We start from the raw sequence: 19873 nt of genomic DNA, 5'->3' as shown, positions 1-19873 counted from the left end.
TAGAGTTTCTCCACTTCATTTTGACATTTGCTCTGGGGTGTGGGGCTGTCTGATCTTGGAATCTCACTGAGTCTCTGAGCCTCAGTTTCCACTGCTGCCAAATGTCCTTAGAATGCCGGGTGGTTATGAATGAGAGAGACGGAGAGCCTGGTTTACCTTCATAGCAGTACACAAGCGTGAGGGACTACATGGGGAGTGGGTATGGAGGGAGTGCATCATATGGGGGGATCCTACATTGTAGGGTTGGGGAAAACAGTCACAACTTGGAAGAAACGTAATCTTTGCCTGGGCCAAAGATTAAAGCCCAAACCAGCTCAGTGAAGCACCTCGCACTTGTGTGAGTCTGCAGGAAGAGCACAGATCTTGCCTGGAACCCCTGTGGCAGCGGAAGCCTTGCCTAATCCTTCCCCACAGCGGTGGAGCTGGCTCCCTGTTGCCATCATGTGGTAGCTAGAGGGAAGAGCAGCAGTGGGTTCCCAGGAGACTTACCGGCTCCTTTTGGGATTTCACAGCCCTTGGAGGTTTTGAACACCCAGAGATGTATCCCAGCGGCCCAGGAAGCCCATGCTTTCTGGTAAGACATGTTTGGGCTGGAGTGATGAAGTGGGTATGTAGGAGTTGAAACCACATGTGCCCTCAGAGTTTGGGGAGCTTCTTATTCAGCACAGGTGCAACGAGTTTCCAAATGTTTACATCTCCAGTGTGGACAAAACCCTCTTTGTCCTGTTCAATATTTCTTCATCCCCCAACCCCCACCCCTGACATTATGATTGTGAGCCAAGTCTTTGACTGGGCAATGGGTTTGTTTTGAGAAGAACAAGTGATAACTCACCCCTCCGTCCTCTCCCCACCTAAAACGCTGCCAGAAAGGCAGTCACAGATCTTGGAACCTTGAATCCTGCCCAAAATTCTAATCTGGAGCCTAAGAGTCCATTGAAGCGTCAACTTGCACTGCATATTGTTAAACACAGAAACCCAAGCTCAACTGTTTGCAATGGAGGATACCACACAGGCAGCAGCTGGGGCCAGTGAGAGAACCCCTCCCAAGCTGGAGTCTGGCTTGTGACTGCAGGAGCAGTGACATTTGATATTGCTGACATTTTCCTTGTGTGAAGTCCTCGTGGGGCCTCGACACTTGGGTTTGTGTTCACAGTGCTTGGTGAGGCCCTGGGCTCAGGCTGCCTCCCCTGAGGGCATGGGGATCCCAGACCCTGCCTCCTCACAGGGTGCTGATGAGACCAGGGCCCCAGTTGCAGACAGCCAACTCTGGAGAAGGCAGGAGTCCCACCTCTTTCCCCAACACACCAGTTAGATGGCCCTTGAAAGGATTGGGATATGCGGAACTGTTTCTCAAGGCCAGCAGGAACAGGTGGGTAATCTTTACACTTGGCCGCTCTGTCCTTGCGCGGTGGTGATCCAAGAAGCTAGGCCAGCAGGAGCGGATGCGGGGAGGAGCCAGGAATGGCTGAACAGACGGTGGCAGCCAAGGCAATTGTTCAGCTTTTACTCCCTGTCATTTTTGCCTTTCTAGAATTTTACTCTGAGGATGTGTGGCTTAGAATTCAGCACTCAGAGGGTCCTGTGCACATTTCTGGACCTCTTCTCTGCATAGCTCCCACCTATGCCCCCCCCCACAATGTACAGCTGCCTCAACCTCCTCGAACTCCAATTTCTATCTCAATTTAGCAAGCTTGTCAAGCTCTGTTTGGATTCTCCCTTGAGTTTATAGTCTGAAAATTACTTCCATGCAGAAAGTTGGGGCATCTGTAGGGAATCATCTCTTTTGTTTCCTTTCTCTCAGGAATCTCAGTTCTGCACTGTCTTATTGTTCCATGCCTGAACGCAGTTCCACATTTCCTCCAGTTTGTTTACAGAGAAATGTTAAGTCTAATACTTGTTATCCCAGCATGGGTGGAAGCATATGTCTCAATAAATATTTGATTATCTCTTGCAATAAAGTCCTAATAGATCTCCTTGTCAGATAGTTCTCCATTGGGAAATGAAACCACGATTTGAAAAAGTGCACTATTACTAAAAACCTATAAAGTGTACTAAAGCTCATCACACACCAATTACCAAAGCTTGAGCTGGTTTTTTTGTTTGTTTGTTTTTGCTTTTGGTTAATCCTCCCCCAGGGATATTTTCCCATTGATTATTAGGGAGAGTGGAAGAGAGAAAGAAACATCGATGTGGGAGAAACACATTGATTGGTTGCCTCCTGCATGCACCCTGACAAGGGCCTGGGCTGGGGAGGAGCCTGCAGCCAAGGTACATGCCCTTGACCAGACTCAAACCCATGACCCTTCAGTCTGCGGGCCAACACTCTAACCACTGAGCAACCGGCCAGGTGCTTGAGCTATTTAACACTAGCTCATTCAGACCTGTATATTCCAAGAGACTACAGTAACAGGAACTCAATATGGTCTAGTGTATCTCAAATTATAAGGAACACTGACACTGTTCCAGCAGTGTTTACAAATTCTGACCAACTACTGCCCAGACCCACTCACCTACCTCTGCTTTATAACCACCCCTTGACTAGCCCTAGCCCCTCCCCTCCAATACTCTAAAGTGCCTTTCCCTAACTCCTGTTTGAGATGAGATTATGAAGGTATTGCTCTCCCTTGCTAATTTGAATGGCTTCCCAAGCAATCTTTCATGAGCTTTGACAATCAGGGGTGCTCCAAGAAGTTCAGCAGGGGACCACCATAGCCAAGGCCCAAGCCCGTGGACTTAGAAGGTTCTCCACTAAGGCTCCGTAAGCTTCCCTGCTTAGGGTTTCCTTGTCTGCAATTATGAAAAAAATTCAGTGCTAAATCTGAGCTCAAATCCCTTTTTGATGAAATCCCAAATCTATGTGAGGTTTATTTTGTCTGCCCTAGGAAAAGAATCTAAGTCCTTTTAGGTATCTGATGACATTTGTACTAATTTTAATGTTCCATGAACTTATCTATTACTATGTAACAAATTACTCCAAAACATAGTGGCTAGAAAAATATTTATTATCCTAGTTTTTGATAGTCAGGAATCTGGGAGTGGCCTAACTGGATTGTTCTGGTCCACAGTCTCTGGAGATTGCAGTCAAGCTACTGGTTAGGGGAAGGCTTGCCTGGGGAAATATTCACTTCCGAGCTCATTCACATGGATGCTGACAGACCTCAATTTCTTGTTGTTGGCAGGAGACTTCAGTTCCTCAGCATCTGGGCCTTCCTGATATGGCAGCTGCCTTCTCCCAGAACAAGCGATCCAAGAGAGTGCATGAGAGTGAGCAGAACTTCAGCTGCAGTCCTTTGATGACCTAATCTTAGAAGTGACAAACCACTTCTGCCATATGTTACTTGTCACACAGACCAACCTTCGCACATCATAGAAGGGGATTACACAAGGAAGTGACTACCCATAGTTGGAGAATCCAATTTGGAGCCCAACCCAGAGGCTGCCAAAGCCCAGATTTGTCAATAGGTCTCTTACCTACTGGATACACTGTTGTGTGTCTATAAGAGCTTTCCTTAAATAAGGCCCCTGCTCATCACTGTGGAAGCTAAGACACACTACACCAATATGCTATATATTGAAAACTTCATAAATGTACTCAATTGTTATAACTCTGTGAAACATCCAATACTGTCAACACTTAATAAATCAAGAATAGGAAAAGTTAAACAATTTATTTTTCCATGCATCTAGTAAGTTGTAGGGCTAGGCATTCGCAAGTCTACTATTCTTCAAAGTTTAGGATCTTTCCATAATTCCCTGCTTCTTGTGACTGATTCCTGGCTCTACCTGGCTCTTTCTAGCTTGATCTTCCATTAACCTCTCACTCACCTCACAATACCTCCATACTCCACTTTCCATCATATTGTATGGATGTTAAGGTCTCTGGGCTCTCAGTGTTAGTCTCACGGCTAAAATCTCTATATGATTCCAGTCTTTTGAAATTTGTTGAGCTAGTACATGGCAAATTCCATAAATATTCCATGTGCACTTGAAATGAATAAGTATTCATGTTAAACTGTCTTCATAAGTTCATTAAACTGAGTTTGTAAATTGTTCTATTCAAAACTATCTTTGCTGATATTTTTTGTTTGATCTAATAAATTAGTGAGGTATGTTAAAATCTCTACTATAATGGAGGATATTAATTTCCTTGTAGATAGATCTGTAAGCATCTGTTATGTGATTAGGTGCATACAAAGTGTATCTTCCAGGAAAAATGGATCTCTCACCATTATATAGAGCCCATCTTTACTCCAGGAGAGGAGGAAAGATAAAGGATGAGAAGAGATAAAGTAAGGGGTGGGGCAAGTAGCATGGGAGAAGAGAATGGGAGCCAGTTACAGAGAGGTTTATATCCAAGCCTTCTCTCCTCCTTACTAAGGGAAGATAACTTGCATAGTGGTTACAGACTCTTTGGATGGAATATTTTCTCCCACCCATGCCAGTGAGAAGACAGGCAAATTTCTTTGCTGCTTCCTTCTGAGGCAAAGTGCATTTCAATCACCCTTCCACTGGGGGTATAGCCCACTGGGAGCCCAGCTTTACACAGAGGTCTTATTGGAAAGTCCACCTGGGGCAGGTCTGGGCTTTAAGTTTACTGTCTTACGCCCAGTGCAAAGCAGAACTCAAGACTTCTATGCTTCCTGGTTTCATTTCAGTTGGGGTTCTGGAAACACTTGGCTGTGTATGTGCATGTGGCTCTGCAATACAGGAACAACATTTAAAAAATTACTTGATCTAGTATTTGAGTTGAATTTATTGAAAGTATCATTCAGAGCCTTCTCCATATATTTGAAATCCTATTCATCCCTCACGATTCAGTTCTAATATAGCTGCTTCCAGTAAACTCTGTTCAATGATCCCACCCCTGCCTCACATCCAGTGAAAATTCATAACATCTTCCTGTTTCCCACAATGCTGTTTCTACCTCAGTTCTGGCAATTACTACACCCTGCCTCACTTTTTTGACAGTTACATTTTACTCTACCCAATGAAAAAGCAACTCAGTCATGGGATCCTACGTCACTTATCTTGGGTTCTTTTCCCCACTCCTCTCTCTGCCTCCGGGGAGGGCAGCAAAATGTTCTGTCTACAGAATGAGTTCCCTAATTGTTTATTGGCTTCAATTTTTTCTTAGAAATTCCGACCATAGAACTATCCAATCCCAAGGCAAGTGCTATCTAAAAGAGCCTTGAGTTGGGCTGCTGTGTGCTATGTTCCTCAAGAAAACAAGATTTTCCAAGGACCTTGGATAGGCCTCCCACTGCAAGGGCCTTTCAGATGCTGACAGGTATATACATTCAAATGGCATCTTCTCATATCACCTGGTCACTTACTGAACTTCATTATAATTAAACAGATTGTAGATGGAGTCATTTTAAAGCTTTAAATACAGTTCAAATAATACAGTAAAACTTTTTAATATTACTCTTAAGATCAACATGAAAAAGAACTACAAGCATCTCTCTCTGACGTGAAATACTCTGCTTGGTCTAGAGACACTAAGGGGAGAATGGCTCCCAGGTGGTTACCGTCAGGGAACCAGGAGAGGGTGAAGCAGCCAGCTACCTGAGGGCACTTCCGCAGACACCACTCACCAGCGACCCCGTGTGAATTACAGGCCCACACGATGGAAGATCACCATTTTATAGTTTCATAACTGAAAAAATATTTTCTTAGAAACAAAGCAAAAAGATAAAAACTTTCAACCAGAAAGGTTGACTTAGATTAGCTATGTGATTAAAAGGTCCTTGAGAGGAAAGCTCAGTTCTGACTTGGGAGAGTATTGGTCTTAGCTCACTTCACATGAGTTCCGAGCTAAGACGTCAAGGAAGCAGTGTAACTGCCTCTCCTGTCAGCTGAGATCGCTGAGCAGACGCCTGCTGCTGCCTGTCTCCTTGTCTACGTTCTCATCTACGTGCAGTGAAGAAAGCCCTGCACTGGGCCCTGTACCAGAGCAGGTGCCCTGGTCACAGATCCGCTGGGTCTGAGAGCGTTCTTATCTTTGAAAGGATGAGAACAGACAGGGAGACTAGATAGCAGCAGGCCTAGCCTCAGCAGCCTTTCTGGGTGATGTCCAGTCCCGATGACTTTGTTATCTCCAAAGTGGTGAATACCTGTTTGAAAGGAAGAAAACAAATTTGTGTTTAGCCAACAATATTTCAGTACTGCTTTATGAAAACACATTCTGAATATTTCTATTCTCCTTAAAATATGCAAAGTAGTTACTAATACAAAAACTTTCTGACAATGTGCTTCATAATAGTTTTTCAAACTAACAATTGAAGTCAACTTAAAAAACCTCCCGTTTCTGTACCTCACCACATGTGGGGTGAATTCCAATAGTGTCATCAAGTAGCTGTTTCGTGAGCCCACATTTCATTGCAGCTGCAAATCCTTGGGTAACCTCACCGGCATTTGGTCCAAGAATATGAAATCCTATCACCCGATTCTTTAATAGAAAAACAAAACAAAGGGAAGCCCAGTAGGTTAATGATCTGAATAGGAACCTAATCACTGCAAGTTCACAGTTCAAACTGACAGCGTCTATACAGAAAAAGAACCAATGTTGAACTCAGCGTAGAACATTACCATGAAACTGAGCCACTGTAACAATCTGTTAAATGAGCCAATAAATGCACATCCAGAGTAATCTCCACTCAATTTACTAGAAATGAGCAATTTACCCACTGCATGAAAGAGCTCATTAATATGTATGGTAGAAATTTCTGAATTACGCTGAGATAGTGCTAAATAACAACATACAAATCTGAATTAAAGTCCAACACTGGAATCATTCTAAGGCAGTAGGTTTCACTGGCATTGCAGAGAGTCCCAGTCCAGGAAGCAAGTAGCCTTGCTCCTTAAATAACTAAGGGAAGATCAAGGAGCAGTGGGGATGGGGGCTTTTCCCCAGGACTGCATGTTATGAGGTGCAAGGCACATGTGATGAGCAGACCACTGAGACAGAAAGCAGATTCTCAGTGTAGCCCTGGCAAGTGTGGCTCAGTTGTTTGCGTGTCATCCCGTACACCGGAAGGCTGCTGGTTTGATTCCCAGTCAGGGCACATGCCTGGGTTGCAGCCTCGATCCCTGGAAGGGGCCGTGCAGAAGGCAGCCAATGGATCTCTCTCTCTCTCTCTCTCTCTCTCTCTCTCTCAAAAAAGAAATTCATTAAAAATATATTTTTAAAAAAGATTCACAGTGTATTTCCAAGGTACACTGCATTTAGGATGTCCTTTTGTCTGTGTTTTTCATCAGACTCTAGTCTTTGTTTCGATCTTCAATAGTAAACGTGTACAACAGAAAGAAAGAGCATCAGAGGTCTTGAGGCTGGCACAAAGTCTTGCCTCCTCATATTCTAGAGAAAGAACAATGGTTCAAAGCAGCCAACTCACACACATCTACTGGTGGTGCTGAAATGGAGAGCTCCGGGAGCAGTGTTTCTGGAAGGACAGTCACAGGTCACAGGGGCTCGGGTGAAAAGTGGAGTTCCCAGGGCCTCACAGAAGACTGAATTGGAATCTCTGAGGTGGTGCGTTGTACACACAGAAAACTGGGAAAAGACAGGCAGCCCATACAGAGTAAAAACATCTGATGAAAACCCCCGTTTATAAATGAAAATGAAGGCAGTTTCTGTGAGAAGGAAAACCTAATTCCTAATTTTTACCACATAGCTATAGTAAAATTCATAGTAGTAGGATGGTCCTCTAGAAACAGAAATATGGACAGTAGTAAAAGAAATTATCAAGCTCTCCTGACGACAGTGAGCACGTGTGTGGGTGGGGGGCAAACAGGGATCATGGGCACAGCTGAAGGAGAGCAGGAGGAGTGGCAAAGGATGGAGACGGGGGTCAAAAAGAGGGGTAAACAGACCTGGAAATTCTGCCTCAGGCCCGACAGTCACAGTCAACAACTCTGTCGAGAGGTCAGAAATAATATGAAGGCTGAGAATCTTGGTTTCAGCAGCAGCTCAATCAAACCCCATTCCTACGCACTTTAGGGGGCCTCAGTGCATAGTCTCTGCCTGCTCCTTTTGGAAATGCACCTACAACTTCATGACAGCAACCTCAGATTACTCTGTAAACTTTATGTCAGCTATTGCTGTTCATATGTACCTAATTTTGTGTTTTATCTCTCCAGATAAATTATAAACTCTTAAAAAGGGAGGAACCAAGTGCTAACACTGCTTTCTACCCTCAGTGTTCTTTATACAACCAGTTCTAAATAAACTGTGCTTTAAACTCTGATAATCAGGCATCTGTTGTCAGTTTCACATTCACCTCAATAACAGGGAAGGCAGAGAAGGCTGCAACAATGGGCTCTCCACTCCACTGATTCTTCTTTAATGAATTGCTTCATTAGGAATTAATTAACAAGAGTTTTCACTTTGTGTAAGCATCTCCTTGTAAAGGCTTTGTGACACACATTCACTTTAAAAATGCACACAAACATATACCGTACATTTTGTTAGTTGATGATCAAAATTTTCACAGATGATCTAGTTCTAAACTGCCCAGTTAGGTCTGGGAAGAGCCAACTTTCAATGATTATTTTGAGAAGGTATTGGTAAGCCTCAGGCACAATCTGTCACTTGTTCAACAAGTGCAAACACATTAACTGGGTAATAATTTGAAGGATTTATGCCTTTCCCTAAAAACTACCTTTAAAGAGATCATAAAAACCCACATCCTATATAATAAAAGCCTAATATGCAAATTGACCATCACTCCAACACACAAGATGGCTGCCCCCATGTGGTCAAAGATGGCTGCTCCCATGTGGACACAAGATGGCCACCACAAGATGGCCAGCAGGGGAGGACAGTTGGGGGCGATCAGACCTGCAGGGGAGAGCAGTTAGGGGTGACCGGGCTGGCAGAGGAAGGTAGTTGGGGGGGACCAGGCCTGCAGGGGAGGGCAGTTGGAGGGGACCAGGCCTGCAGGAGAGAGCATTTGGGGGCAACCAGGCCAGCAGGGGAGGACAGTTGGGGCAACCAGGCCTGCAGGGGAGGGCAGTTGGGGGCGACCAGGCCAGCAGGGGAGGGCAGTTGGGGGCGACCAGGCCAGCAGGGGAGGACAGTTGGGGGAGACCAGGCCTGCAGTAGAGGGCAGTTGGGGGCAACCAGGCTGGCAGGGGAGGGCAGTTAGGGGCAACCAGGCCGGCAGGGGAGGGCAGTTAGGGGCAACCAGGCTGGCAAGGGAGGGCAGTTAGTGGTGACTGGGCCAGCAGGGAAGGGCAGTTGGGGGCAACCAGGCTGGCAGGGGAGGACAGTTAGGGGCAACCAGGCTGGCAGGGGAGGGCAGTTAGGGGTGACCAGGCTGGCAGGGGAGGGCAGTTAGGGGCAATCGGGCTGGCAGGGAAGGGCAGTTAGGGGCAATCGGGCTGGCAGGGGAGCAGTTAGGCGTCAATCAGGCTGGCAGGGGAGTGGTTAGGGGGTGATCAGGCTGGCAGGCAGAAGCATTTAGGGGCAATCAGGCAGGCAGGCAGGCAAGCGGTTGGGAGCCAGCAGTCCTGGATTGTGAGAGGGTTCCAGACTGGAGAGGGTGCAGGCTGGGCTGAGGGACACCCTCCCACCCCCCCTGTGCACGATTTTCATGCACCGGGCCTCTAGTACTAGAATAAAAGCTACATTTTAAAATTACAGCATTTCAGCTTCCAATCACATTACGTACATTATCAACTTTATTGCAAATTATCTTTGCATAACAAGTATTGTTGTCTCTGCCAGCTACTGTCCATTCAAGAGGCCAGAACAAAGTATGATATACCTGGAAGACAAGAAGAGAGAGAAAGAGGCCAAGATTAGCATATATAAAAAATCACTCCTTGATATGCTCTTCAATTATATAAACACTAGAGGCCAGATGCACAAAATTCATGCAGAGTAGGCCTTCCTTCCCCTGGCTGTGGGCACCAGCTTCCCTCTGGCACCTAGGACCTGGGCTTCCCTCCAGCCCCGGCTTCATCCAGAAGGACATCAAGTCTAATTAGCATATTACCCTTTTATTATTATAAATGATAATCTCTATAACAGCTTTGAAAAATTTAGAGTTCCATGATCCCAATTTTATGTAGCTGATTGGAGTACCTGAGCCATAGCTCCTAAAATGCCAGCTGCACAAGTGTGTTGACCTTTGTTTTGCTGTACTGTTAGTCCAAAAAATCTATTAACTAAATTCAATTCTCAAACATTTATAGAGTACTGACATCCAAGGCAATGCACTAGGCTGTGTGGATTGAAAAGAAATAAAGACTTAGATCCTGTCTTTGACAAGTTTACAACCTTCTTACAAGGTTCATTGTCAAACCAAATCTAGGAAGAGCAGAAACAATTCAACCCCATTAAAAGATATTAAGAACATTACCTATGCTACTTGAAAGCCCTCACTCCAGCACCCCGAATACACTGCTCAGGCTTCTCAATCTGGCCCAATCATCTAAGACCCAGAGAAAAACACAATGTGACCTCCATCCTTCTTGGGGAAGCTATACATTTTCCCAGAATTGTTCCTCCTAATCTACCCATATAGAAAGCAATGGGTTAATGTTTGGTACCAGGATTTAAAAAAAAAAAAAGGATTCTAAACTACAAATGGTCCCCGACTTACAATGGTTCAACTTACGATTTCCTGACTTCACAATGGTGCATAAGTGATATTCTTTCAGTAGAAAGAGTACTTCAAAATTTGAATTTTGATCTTTTCCTGGGATAGCAATAAGAGGTAAGATACTCTCTTGTGATGCTGGGAAACAGCAGCGAGATGATTTTGCTCAACTGTACAGGCATACCTGGTGTCATTGTGCTTCACTTCATTATGCTTCGCAGATATTGCATGATTTTACTTGAAGGTTTGTGGCAACCCTGGGTAGTACAAGTCTATCAGTGCCATTTTTCCAATGGCATTTGCTTCCTGTCTCTACGTTACATTTTGGTATTTCTCGCAATATTTCAAACTTTTTCATTATTATTATGTTTGTTATGGTGATATGTAAACAGTAATCTCTGAAGTTACTATTATAATTGTTTTGGAGTGCCATGAACCATGCCCATACAAAATGGCAAAGTTAATTGATAAATGTGTGTGTTCTCACTGCTCCACTAAACTGGTGTTCTCCCATTTCTCTCCCTCTCCTTGGGCCTCCCTATTCCCTAAGATACAACACTATAAAGTTTTAATCATACATTTCCCAACACCAGAAGTTTAAGTAAGAGTTTCAATAAGCCATTAGGCCATTTTACTAGGGAATATCAGTGCTATAGTTTAAGGAAATTCCCAGTAATAAATTAAAACATCTTTAAGGGAGAGAACTGAAATTTCAACACTCGTTTGCTTAAAACCTCAAGTAGTAATAATCCTCCAACTCTTTTCTTTTTCCTCTCTATACTTCCTATGCTGGGAGAGTGTGCAGAAAAAAGATACTCAAGCCACCCACCAAAATGTAGAAAAATATTTATAAGGTTGTTGTGTGTAAATGGGGCAGTGGTGAAGGAGAGGTGGAAATAAACGTATGGAGGACATCTTTGTCAGAGTCTAAATGGCCCACAGCCCATAAAAACCATGGGAACTGCCCATCTTTCCCACCTAGAGTCCACTGATAGTGTAGGTTCCAAGAGCCATGTTGACACTCCATGAGTCTGGCTACCATCATACCAAATGGAAGTGGTTGGATGACAGACCCAACTCGGACCAATTTTGAATTAAGACTGAGAAAAAGTGAGTTGATCAGTTCCTCTTAAGTCCAGAATTATCAGATAAATTTGGGAGCAAAAGAATGGCCATAGTTTGGCTGCTATGTGCATTCTAGGAGCAAATAAAGTCTATCCACAGGAACAGAGGAATGAACTGCATGCACACACACAAACATACACATAAACCCCAAGCAAGTAAAAAGAAAGAGGTGAGACGGTCTTGTAATTCCTGGTTCTTAGCCCTTCCTAAGGCCTTGATACATTCCCCCCCAAAATCTCATAATAACTTGTGCTTCCTTGTATAAGCTTACTCAAGTAGATATTTGTTACCTGTAATTCAAAAATGCATACACTATACATCTCTCTTTCCCCAACCGTATTATTAGTTTGCAAGAGAGACAGGGTTTAAATTATTTAATTTTCAATTTTTCTAAAATATGCTGGTTTCCTATAATATAACCATTATAATAACTTGCAAAATGACAAAATAAAGTTACTGAGAAGACAGGTGATTAAAAGAGAGATTCTTAAAAAAATAAACAAAACATAATCTTACTTCTAGATTCTCTTTTTTATATATTTCAATAGCTTTCTCTTCAGATAATCCACAGCAGCCATATTCCAGAGGAGTAAACACTGTAGTTGGAACATTAATATAATTGCACTGAAAGATAAACAAATTACACGCTCTTATTTTGTGACACTTTTTTTTAAATAACAAAACTCTTATCACATACATTTATAAAAGGAAACTAAGTAAGTCCAGTTCAATGTAATTGGTTCTGACACATCACCACATCAGGGAATTCTAAGTTACACTAAAGGAGATGGAGTGACCTCTGACTATAGGGCAGAGACCACAAGCTGGCCAGTGACCAATGAATAGGACTGGCTCTCCCAGTGCCCCAACCTCAAACTTCTGGTCTGAAAACCACAGTAGAGGAGAAGATAGTGCACTTTGTTGCCCCTGCAGACATTTTCTACAATTTTTTTCATTCCATCCCCCACTATTCTGGAGGATCTCTACCAGGTGACAGAGAATTACACTGTTTCACCTGACACTCCGACCACCCTTGGCCATTTCATTTAATGGTGTCACTGACATGATGTGCAAAAAAGCTGCTCAATAGTGTGGGACTGAGTGAATGCCGTGGACCATCAAGTGGAGATGGCACATGTGTACTTAGGGGCCAGGGTTGCAGGAGTCCCATGGTCACAATGGCGCCCCTCCCAGCCCTTCTCTGACCGAGACACAGCACAAGTGGACAGCACAAGAAGAGAGCAGACCATGAACCCTACATGCAGTCTTCCAGCAGCTTTAGGCATCTGTCCGTGGGAAAGCGGGCGCGAGCACACTGGAGAAGACAGTGTGTTTGTGACTGTGTGGAGAAGATTTAGAACACATTGGCAGAAGCATCATTAAAACTGTGTGCAGGAACAGAGAAAGAAAGGAGGGTATAACCAGGATGAACGTCTCTGCGCCTGCCCATCCATAGTCCTCAAAGGGGTGACACTGCCTAGAGCACTACATGTCGCCCAAACCCCAGCCAACGAGTTACAGTTTACTAGGTCAGGGGTGACATCTAACCCCAAAGAAAGGTAATCCATAAGCTGGTCAGAAACCTATGCAAAAAAAGGCGAACTGCATCAAATGGTTTATTTTGCAGGAAAATGACTAGGAGCAAAGAGAGGATCCTTCAGGTGGTAGTGTGACAGAAAAAAAAAAAAAAAGGAGTTGTGGCCAAGTGAGGCTACCGAAGGGCACCCTGTGAAGCGCCCCTTCATATTACTAGGGCCCCAGAGCAGCTGTGACACCCATACTCAGTCACTGTGCGATTTGACTTACTCATCATCAACTTATAAGAAACTCCCCCAATTTGCCTAGTTTGAGTGACTTCTATTTTACCCAAAAAGAAAAACACATCAAAACACCACCAGGTACACTTGCTTCAATGAGGTGATTTGTGTACAATATACATCAGCCTAGAGTCTTTAACTTAAAATATGTTCTCGTCCCATTTTATGTTTGCTAACCTGCGAATCATGAAGTATTTGTGTTCTTTTTTCCAACATGGCTAGAGAAAATCACATAACCATGTGGACTGCCTGGTTTTCTGACTTCTCTTAGGCCATCAAATGCTTATCAATCCATTTATTGACCAGGAGCTGATCCCATATCCCATGGCTTACAGTGGAAATCTCATCCTCAACAGATGCCTCTGTCTCCTGTTTCATATCAATTGAGAAAAAGCAACAGACAATTCCTCAACTTTCCTCCCTTTCATCTGAAACACTTTCTCCACATCTTATACTACCTCCTCCGCTTGAGCTGGACTTCCTCTTACCCTACCTGTAGTCTTCCTTTTAGTCCTGTACCTTTAACCTCTCTCTTTTTACACACAACACACAACACACACACACACACATAACACAACACACACACACACAGCACACACACACACCTGTCTTCTACTCTCTCTACCCCACAGCCACCATGACTAACTTCTTAAAGCAATAAGCAATTACTCTGCTTCCATACATCTTGAAATGCAATAGCACTTCTTTGTACCTTTAGCATTTCTGGCCCCACCCATTAATGCCAGCAGTGCCACGTCCCCACATATATATAAGGTCTTCCTTTACGATCTTACAAGGCACCTGAGGTGGTAAAATAAGCAGCACACAGCATCCCTTATGAACAATATTTGCCCCAAACTTTCTACCTTAACCTAATCATGAAAAACCAATCAGAGAAATTCAGAATATGAAACATTCTACAAGGAAAGTAGCCTGGATTCATCAAAAGTCAAAGTCATGAAAAGTAAAGCAAGCAAACAAACAGGTAAATCAAGGCAGAGGGCTGGAGCAGATTAAAAGAGACTTAGGACTCAGAAGAGCCCTGTACTGTGTGAATCAAAACACATGCACACATACCAATGGACAACTGAGGAAAGGTGAATATTACTGCATTGTTGATTCTCAGCTACAGAAATGCAATTGTGCTTATAGAAGTGAATATCCTTGTTGTACATCCTGAAGTATTTAGAAGCAAAACATCACTGATATCTGCCACTTATTTCAAATAGCTCAGCAGAAAAAATGTACATGCATTGTGTGTACACACACACACACACACACACACATACACACACACATCTTCAGAAAAGGAGAGAGAGAGAACAAAAATGGCAAAACATTAATAACTGGAAAATCTAAGTGAAAGGGTAATATGGGTGGCTGCTACTATTCTTTCTGTGGTTTGACATCTTACTAAGTGAAAAGTTGGGGATAAATAAAATTAAGATCTTCAACAGCTGCCACTGCCTACAGAAGGCGCTACTGATTCTTCACTGTGGCATTACAGAGTTCTGATGATCTGGCACCAAATCAATTTTCAAGCCTCATTTCCAGTTGTACTCCTCTATCACCCATCGTCTGCCTACATGAGTGACAGAATGGTTAGCATTCCTGACACCCAGTAATACCACCTCCCCAGTCATTCTTCACCCACCAACAGCTGTGTACATCCACAGTGCTCCTGATGGAGCAGAGCATGACCCTCCCCAGCTGGGAACTCCTGAGAGACTGCTCACAGTCCTAGAACAAACCAAGCACTGCAGAGCTCTGGGCTTTTCTTTGAATTATCTCCTTACCAAAAGAGCCCTTTGTTTCCTAAATTTTAAATTGCTCACCCTAGCCCTAGCTGGTGTGGTTCAGTGGATAGAGCATCGGCCTATGGCCGAAGGGTCCCGGGTTTGATTCCCACATGCCCAGGTTGTGGGCTTGATCCCCAGTAGGGGGTGTGCAGGAGGCTGCCAATCAATGATTCTCTCTCATCATTGATGTGTCTATCTCTCCCTTCTCCCTTCCTCTCTGAAATCAATAAAAATGTATTTTAAATAAATAAATAAATAAATAAATAAATAAATAAATAAATAGCTAGATTGCTCATCCTTAAAGCCCATCCCAAATTTTTGATCAAAGACTATGAAAGGTGGAGGAGACTGTAGTAATCACCTAACTCAAACCATCAGCTTTGCAGATGGTGAAACCGAGGTGAAGAGAAGTGAAGCAACTTGACCAGGTTCACACACTAAGCAGGCAATGAAGCCAGGGCCAGCATCCCGATCCATTCTGAGTGTCCCTCTTACTCTGTGACAGTGTGACTATCCACCTGGGAGGCCTCTTTAGGTCTCTGCAGTCAGAATTAACTGCTCTCTCTCTTCTTACTCAGGACCCCACCTACCTAGTAAGCCCATTGGTACCGGAACCATACCAATCCTTTGTATATCACCCAGCACAACATCTTGTACATACAAGATGTTCAAAAAATATTTTTGAAAATCATTAGTAAATAATAAGTCAACTGCAAATGATTTGTGAAAAACCCTTTACTTGCAAAACAAGCACACAAGTTTTATTTGTACTGATTTTTTTAAGTCATACTTTTTATTTAGATATTATCTCAAAAACAACAGTAAGAAACGTACCTTTTCTGAATGACCCCCAAAAAGTCTTCGAGCCAACAGCTTGCCTGCCTGTATAGCGACGGGAGTGAGCTCAAGTTTACCTTCCAGGACATCTCCAACAGCGTAAATATAGGGCACATTGGTCTGTTCTATGTCATTTACTGGTATCTTGCCACTCCTATTAGATTTTGAAAGTAAATATATATATGACTAACTCTATACTGCTGGATGACTAGCAATATTCCAAGAGAACTAAGTACATAAAGAAAAGACCTCTCTCTAAGAACTCATGTACCTCAGTCATCACCTGTCTGTAAGCCCAATGACTTATAATAACAAAGGCATCTGTAGTTCCAAAAGAAAACACCTTGCTGGTTGATGAAACCATGCTCATTTTTTGGATGCCGAGGATATTCCCAGATTTCCCCCAGAATTGCACTTAGAGCTTTGAAATTTTTCTCCTTGCCTGACCAAGGATATAAAATTCACTTTAAATCAGATAGTAGGTGAAAAAAAAAATCATTGTTTTAATTTTATTTTTTAAAATCATGCATGAGCTCTTTAAGGCATACAATAAAGTTACTGATTGATTCATGAAAAAAATTGATAACAGAGCTGGGACAGTATTTACTATAAAATAACATTAAAGCATTTTAAAATTTTGCATCTTAGTAATTAAATGAGAATTTTAAGAGGTGATCTGTAGAAACATTTTTCTTTGTGCATCAATTGTGCAATGATCCCACAGGTACATACTTCTCACTGATTTTGACACCAATCTTCTCCAAGCCAATTTTCCTTGTAGAGGACTCACGGCCAATTGCTAATAAAACCTATATTTAGAGAGAGACAAATTATCAATATCAGGAATTAAAGCGGGAACATCATTATAGATCCTTCAGACATTAAAATACTAATAACTATTATGAATGCCCTATGCAAATAAATTTGACAGATTAAGTAGATTCCTTTTTTTGAGGTCAAAATGCATTTTTAATTGAGGTATAATTGATATATAACATATTAGCTTCAGGTGTACAACATAATTCGATATTTGTATATATTGTGACATGATCACCACAGTAAGTCTAGTTAACATCCATCACCACACAGTTACACAAATTTTTTTCTTATGATGAGAACTTTTAAGACCTACTCTCTTAGCAACTTTAAAATATAAAATAGAGTATTATTAACTAGTCACCATGCTGTACATTACATCCCCCAAATAGACTCCTTGACACAATTTATCAAACTTACACACAAATCTGAATAATGCTTTGTTATATGCTGAATTACGCCCCCACCCAAATTCATGTGTTGAAGACCTAACTCCCACTACCTCAAAATGTGACTGTTTGGAGACAGGACCTTTAAAGAGGTAATTAACATAAAATGAGGCCATTAGGGCAGGGCCTAATCCAATATGACTAGAGTCCTTATTAGAACACACACATACAGAGTGGGGAACAATCACGTAAGGACAGAGAGAAGGCAACCAACCACCTGCTAGCCAAGGAGAGAGGCCTAGGAGAAACCAATTCTACCGACACCTTGGTCTCATGCTTCTGGCCTCCAGAACTGTGAGAAATTAAATTTCCTTTGCCTAAGCCACCCTATCTGTAGTATTTTGTTATGGTAGCCCGAGCTGACTAATATACCCTATTTTCATTAAGGAAACTGAATGCACAATTTATAAACTTCCTATTAATGAACTCCAGACCCAAATGACTTCAGTTGTAAAGTCGATTGAACACACAAGTAAACAATAACACTAGTGGTACACAAACTCCTCCAGAAAAAAAAAGAAAGGAGTCTTCCCAACTCCTTTTTATGAAGCCAGCATAAACATCTGACACCAAAATCAAACAAGGATATTTAAATAAAATTATAAGCCAATATCTCCATGAACTTAAGATATAAAATCGTTAACAAAATCTTAGCAAATCAAATATAACAATATTTAAAAAGGATAACTGATCATGACCAAGTGAGGTTTGTTCCAAAAATACAAATTTGATTTAACATGAAAAATCAATGTAATTCATCATTTTAACAGAATAAAGGCGAAAACAAATTAATCATCCCAATAGATGTGGGAAAAGCATTTGACAGAACTTCACACCCTTGAGGATTCTAATTAAATCCTCAGCACAGCACATTAAGAATAAAAGAAATCTTCCCCAACCTGGTAAAAGACATCTGTAAACAAAAGAACAGCTTTCCAGCCTAGCAATCATAAAAGACCGAGTGCTTAGGATCACCCCTCAGATTGGTGTAAGATGAGGATATGTACTCACAATGTCTATTCAGCACTGTACTGAGTTCTTAACCAGTGCAACAAAGCAAGAAAAAGAAATAAAAAGCATGTAGATTGGAAAGAAGAAACCAAACTGATTTTATATAGAGACATAAATCCTAAGAATCTATAAGGTCAATATACAGAAATCATTTATATTTCTATATACTATCAACTAACACTAAAAGTTAAAAAAATTTAGCCCTCACTGGTTTGGCGCAGTGGATAGAGCATCAGACTGAGGGGTCCCAGGTTCGATTCTGGTTAAGGGCATGTGCCTTGGTTGTGGGCACATCCCCAGTGGGAGGTGTGCAGGAGGCAGCTGATCAATGTTTCTGACTCTCTATCCCTCTCCCTTCCTCTCTGTAAAAAATCAATAAAAAATATATATATATATTTTTAAAAAGTTAAAAAAATTTAAATACCATTTATAATAGCTTATAAAACATAAAATACTAAAGATAAATTTAGCAAAATACAAGAAAGACCTCTAGAGAAAAATGATGATATATTGCTGAAACTAAAGAATATATAACTTTATACCCATATATTTGGTAACTTAGATGAAATGGACTAATTCTTAGAAAAATGTAATTAATCAAAAGTAACTCAAGAAAAAAATAGAAAGCCTTAAACGGCCTTTGGTTGTTTAAAAAAATGAATCAGTGGTTATATATATATATATATATATATATATATATATCCACAGAAAATTCTAGATTCAGATGGTTGCATCAGTGACTTCTAGCAAACAAAGAATGTTCTAATAACACATAAATTCTTCTAGAGAACAGAAAAGAGGAAACATACTCCAAACTTCTTTCATGAATTAGAATATCATGAGTTAGAAAATGTGAACATTTCAATATGTGTAAGGAAATTATAAGCCAACTAGGGGCCCAGTGTACGAAATTCATGCCCTCGGTGCGGGGAGGGGGCGGGTACCCCCTCAGCCCGGCCTGCGCCCTCTCGCAGTCCTGGAGCCCTCAGGGAATAAGGCCTAAGCTGTCAGTCGGACATCCTTAGTGCTGCCGCGGAGGCTGGAGAGGCTCCCACCACTGCCGCTGTGCTTGCTAGCTGGGAGTCCGGCTTCTGGCTGAACGGCGCTCCCCCTATGGAAGCACACTGACCACCAGGGGGCAGCTCCTGCATTGAGCGTCTGCCCCCTGGTGGTCAGTGCACATCATAGTGACCGGTTGTTCTGCCGTTCGGTCAATTTGCATATTAGCCCTTTATTATATAGGATGATTCATGAATATAATGCAAAAATTCGAAATAAACAAATCAAATAACATATAAATAGCACCTTTATATCAGGAATAAAAAGTCAATTGAAGATTAGAAAATCAATATAATTCAACACATTAACAAATTAAAAAAAAAACTTGATTATCAACAGCTACAAAAGGAACTATT

At 42.1% G+C, this 19873-nt stretch overlaps 1 protein-coding gene across 3 annotated transcripts in view; it reads right to left on the bottom strand.

Moving 5' to 3' along the window:
- Positions 1–2981: 2981 nt before the first annotated feature.
- Positions 2982–19873, bottom strand: part of TXNRD3 (thioredoxin reductase 3) — a 43763-nt gene continuing 26871 nt past the window's right edge. For all 3 annotated transcript variants that reach the window (XM_080683527.1, XM_080683525.1, XM_080683526.1), the window contains 6 exons: positions 16915–16991; positions 16180–16336; positions 12246–12353; positions 9672–9767; positions 6314–6448; positions 2982–6113 (listed from right to left, as the gene is read on the bottom strand). In XM_080683527.1, coding sequence (XP_080539653.1) covers positions 6051–6113; positions 6314–6448; positions 9672–9767; positions 12246–12353; positions 16180–16336; positions 16915–16991 — 636 coding nt within the window. In that variant the 3' untranslated portion in view covers positions 2982–6050. The remainder of the gene's footprint in view (positions 6114–6313; positions 6449–9671; positions 9768–12245; positions 12354–16179; positions 16337–16914; positions 16992–19873) is intronic.

Source organism: Plecotus auritus (assembly GCF_963455305.1).
Source record: "Plecotus auritus genome assembly, chromosome: 8".
NCBI lineage: Eukaryota > Metazoa > Chordata > Mammalia > Chiroptera > Vespertilionidae > Plecotus > Plecotus auritus.
Note: the sequence above shows the minus strand (reverse complement) of the source record. Positions and strands in the feature narration are given on the sequence as shown.